Genomic DNA, 4,367 nt, shown 5'->3' with positions numbered 1-4,367 from the left:
ACCCTCTGCCAAATACAGCTGCATTTCCTCAACCCAGAAAATCTGAGGGCAAAGGACTCTTTTACTCAAATTGTCTCATGATGAGAACCTCTCTTACCCTACCCACAACCAAAGACAAAATGTACAAGAAGACTTCTTGTACATGGTAGCAAGCAGGAGTGGTTGTGCACAATACTGCTAAGTAGGGGGTACCATCTTGAGACAACGTGGAGGGAAACCTGGAGGGCGAAATCAAGCCGTGCTAGCCACCTGTTAAGATTCTTCAGGCTCAAGGCTCAGCTATTTGTTCTGCGGTAAAGGCTAGAGTTTGCCAGGCAGCGCGAGCCTGCTTGACTCACTCTCATCTGGAACCTGTGAGCCGAGAAGTACAAGAAGACAATGGAGCCGAACAGGAAAGAAACCTTCCTTCTGGTCAGCCAGGGCAGTCATACCCCAACCCTTTAAGGGCGCAATTCCTCAATCTGGCGCACAGCGGGAGCCCCAGCTGCACCTGTCTCTGATTGCTAACAAAGCCTTGAGCACACATTGCCTGCCTTCCACCTTGTTTTGTCCGCTCTGAGGTTGGGGAAGGCAAGGTGTTTTGTTGTGACTTGAAATTCAGCACAATTCTAGGGGCTGCTTGGTCGTCCTTTTTGTTTGTTATTGGTCTTTCTTTTCTTTTCCTTTCTTCTTTCCTATCTCTTTAATTTTGGCACGGCATTCTGCATCCAAGAATTTGCTCTCAAAGTGTTGGGTCAGAGTCCACAACTTAATCACACGGGGGACTCTTAAAACAGTGGAAAATAATGTCTCTTAATGTGTGGTTAGGAGGCTTGTGTACTGAAATGCTACACACAGATTCCTGGTCCTATTTATTGGCTCTGCCAGTGACTTTGCAAGACGGACATAATAACATGTAAGTTTCAGATGTTGCTTGAAGATGAAATGAGCTAAAGTAGAAAAAAAGCGCGCGCCTTGTGAATCATAAAGGGGGTAGGGGGCAGGGGTAGGGGTCAAGAGATTTAGGTTGTTGGAGCTGCTCGTAGGTTTTTGCTTTTTCTCTGTAGTCGTTCTGCGAAGTCCTCAGACAAGCAAACACGCATCATGAGTGATGAACTTGAAGGACAGGTCCCAAGGAAGAGCCTGGGAGACAAGCAGCAGTGGGCATGCTCCGATTCTCCCGCCCGCTCAGAGCAGCTGCAGGTGGAAATGGGATGAGTAGGAACAAGGTCTTTGGTCTTTTAATTCCCAAATCTCACCTCACACAGTTACTCTGAGGATCGTGGGCGTAGAGACCCAAGTCTCGGCTTTGCGCACAAACATTCCTTGCTCCGGCCCCGCTAACCGCGGGTTTCTGGAAAAACGTTCCCCACCCCTTCCACGCCCCTGCCCCACCTCTTGTCCCCCTTTTAAACCCTCTCTACTTTGCTGAGGGTGGTTTGTCCCTAAGAGTACAGATAAATAGTCCTGTCAAAAGGCACAGCTCTCAGCTCTCGGCTGTACTTCTGGATCCCGAGTCAAGTTCAACAGAGCCCTGGACTACAGGGTCAGCGGCCGATCGCGCCCGCTCCAGGCGGCCAGCTTACAGGGGAACCTCAGTGCGGCGGCAAGCCCTGGTCTCCGGTCCTCCACTGAGCTCTCCCACACCCCAGCCTCTGTCAGAAAGAAGCCGGAGAAGGCGAGACTGGCCGGGAAGGAGAAAGGCGGGCGCTCCTGGGCGCCGGGGAACAGGCGATGTCCACTGGCTCGGTGAGTGACCCCGAAGACACAGAGATGCGGGGGCTGCAGCGGGTCTACCCGGCCCCGGCCTCCAAGAGGCCGCCCCTGCTCCGCACGGAGCGCGGTTACGCCTCGCCCAGCGACAACTCTTCTGCGGAGGAGGAGGACCCGGACGGCGAAGAGGAGCCCAGCTCCCTGGGAGCCGCGGGAGCCGCGGGACGACGCAAGAGGAAGCGGCCCCGCAGAGCTGACGCCGGCGGGGCAGGTGGCGGCGCGGACAAGGCGGGCGGCGTGGGGAAGAAGCCTCTGCTGCCCAAGGGCTCGGCCGCAGAGTGCAAGCAGTCACAGCGGAACGCAGCCAATGCTCGCGAGCGCGCTCGGATGCGCGTGCTGAGCAAAGCCTTCTCCAGACTGAAGACCAGCCTGCCCTGGGTGCCGCCGGACACCAAGCTCTCCAAACTGGACACGCTGCGCCTGGCTTCCAGCTACATCGCGCACCTGCGCCAGCTGCTGCAGGAGGACCGCTACGAGGACAGCTACGTGCACCCTGTGAACCTGGTAGGGATGCTGCGCTCGAGGCCCGGGGACAGCAGCCCAGAGTGCTACCGGGGCCCAGGGCTGGCTCGGCCTCAGAGGAAGAGCCAAGAGGGGAGGTTTCTGGAACCGGTGGTAAGGAATCTAGTTTAGTGGCCCCCGAATCAAGAGAAGAGGAGCCAGCCATTTTCTGGGAGAAAATCATCCAGCCATCTGAAAATGTCCTGGTCCTTCGCTGGTGACAGCTATCAGTTAACACCCTACTTCCGGGATAAAGTGTTGCTCCCCACTTGGGAGTATTTCTACGTTATTAGGCCAAATGGAAAAACAAAACAAAACAAAACAAAAAACAAAAACAAAAAAACTGAGTTGCCCAACTTTTTCCAGACAACAACCTAGCAGGTTTGAATCGCCAGTGCTGCTTTCTTTAAAGAGGCAGAGGGGGTGGGGGATAACTTTTTAAAATAAGAGTTTGAGAGGTTTTAAACAAAAGAAAAGAAAACATTAATGCAGGATAGTTTTCCCGGGCGCGACTGCTCGGAAAGTCCCTGTCTAACCTGCCAGCTTCCTGAGCTTGGGAAAGATCTCATCCAAACTTATTCAGAAATGAATGCAGTGTGTGTGTGTGTGTGTGTGTGTGTGTGTGTGTGTGTGTGTGTGTGAGGGAGAGGACATTAAATCACAGAATCCTAAACTCTCGCACTTTTCACAGGAAAATCATGTGGGCAACCCATGAGGAAAGCATGAAGGACGCTGTCGGTCCCAAATCATCAGTAACCAGTAGGATTAAAATTCTAATAGAAGGACAAGACACACATATGCAGATAAAAGCAAGGGACCTCGGGGCTTCCCTTGGGAAAGCGGTTTCACTTTGTGATTGTTTTTCCTCGGTAACTGATGCTCATTTCAATTTTTTCAGACGTGGCCATTCGTGGTCTCTGGACGTCCAGACTCTGACACCAAAGACGTTTCTGCAGCTAACAGACTTTGTGGAACTTCCGCTTAGATGGATTGTGTTGAACGCAAAGGACTGGGCGAAGGAAGACCCACTGGATTCCGGACCTTCTCCTTTCCCTGGACCTGTGAACAAGACAGGAGACAAGTGTCATTGCCCTTCTAGAGCACAGATGGCCATGGCTGCCTCGAATCAGTGCAAACTTCTGTAGTCAAAGAAAGCCCAGTTTCAGGGGAAGAATGTGCGGCCTAGATGCAAAACTGGGGCTTTAGCTCTGAGCACAACCCCCTGCCTGGCATCTGAGTCCAGTGCAGAAAGGGTTGGTTTTGAAGCTAATCTCGATTTTCCTCATGATTGATTTGGTTGATTTTCCTTCCGGTCCTGCACAGCCAGGTCCTTCTGTGACCATGGCTGAGAGCTGTTTGCCAGCACTAGGAAGAAGGCCTTGGCATTAGAGCTGCGCCCCAGCCTATCACCAAGGACCTCTGGGCAGGACTGGTGAGATGGAGACATATACCACCAGGAGCTGGTGTTGCTCGAAATCCCTGCAGGCTGGGGTTCATTTCCTGAGCTCCGCCTCCCTCCTGTGTTTAGGCAGTGTTGGGGCCAGCTGTCCTGCTGGTTTCTGTCCCTTGAGAGCAGCTTGTATATGGGGCCTCAGCTCCTTCCCACACACACTGTCTCCCGAAGTTTTTTCTTACTGCCCATTTGGGGACATGTGCTTCACCCCTCTGATTGGGTCACCCTACTACAGCACAGCCTTCTGCGGGATTCCTGTTCTTCCAGAGATGCATTATTCTTCCTGGTCCAAAGACTGTGAGTGTGGGTGGCTGGGGCGAGGACTAGGGCTGGCCTCTATTATACTGGTCTCTACCCAGTACATGGTGCTCAGTGGTCCTGGCAATGCTGCACTACCATGGTAACTAACATATGTAAATAAATTTATTTTTTTATGGACAAAACATGCATTGTAAACATCTTTTCTAAGGTTGTTTGGTGTGGAAATCAACTATAAATAGGTAGGACTCTCCTCTCTCAGTTGGCAGTCGTTATGGATTAAGGATGGCAATGTTTAGTCAGATTTCCATTATCTCTCTTTCTCATCTCTATTCTGTATACAGACATATGAGAGGCTCACTCTGTAAGCCCAGCTGGCACTGAATTCATAATCCTCCTCATG

General features: G+C 52.0%; 1 protein-coding gene across 2 annotated transcripts; it reads left to right on the top strand.

Annotated features, from left to right (window-relative positions):
- The first annotated feature begins 1,320 nt into the window (after positions 1 to 1,320).
- Positions 1,321 to 4,151, top strand: Msc (musculin). 2 transcript variants are annotated; one of them, XM_031366919.1, is made up of 2 exons: positions 1,321 to 2,256; positions 3,152 to 4,151. In XM_031366919.1, the coding sequence occupies exons 1-2, from the start codon at positions 1,714 to 1,716 to the stop codon at positions 3,236 to 3,238; spliced, it is 630 nt and encodes a 209-aa protein (XP_031222779.1). In that variant the 5' UTR covers positions 1,321 to 1,713; the 3' UTR covers positions 3,239 to 4,151. The 2 variants fall into 2 exon arrangements, with proteins under 2 accessions (XP_031222779.1, XP_031222780.1); XM_031366920.1 differs by lacking the exon at positions 3,152 to 4,151 and adding an exon at positions 2,945 to 3,148.
- The last annotated feature ends 216 nt before the right edge of the window (positions 4,152 to 4,367 follow it).

Source organism: Mastomys coucha, unplaced genomic scaffold (assembly GCF_008632895.1).
Source record: "Mastomys coucha isolate ucsf_1 unplaced genomic scaffold, UCSF_Mcou_1 pScaffold14, whole genome shotgun sequence".
Lineage (NCBI taxonomy): Eukaryota > Metazoa > Chordata > Mammalia > Rodentia > Muridae > Mastomys > Mastomys coucha.
This window is presented reverse-complemented; position numbering and strand designations above follow the sequence as displayed.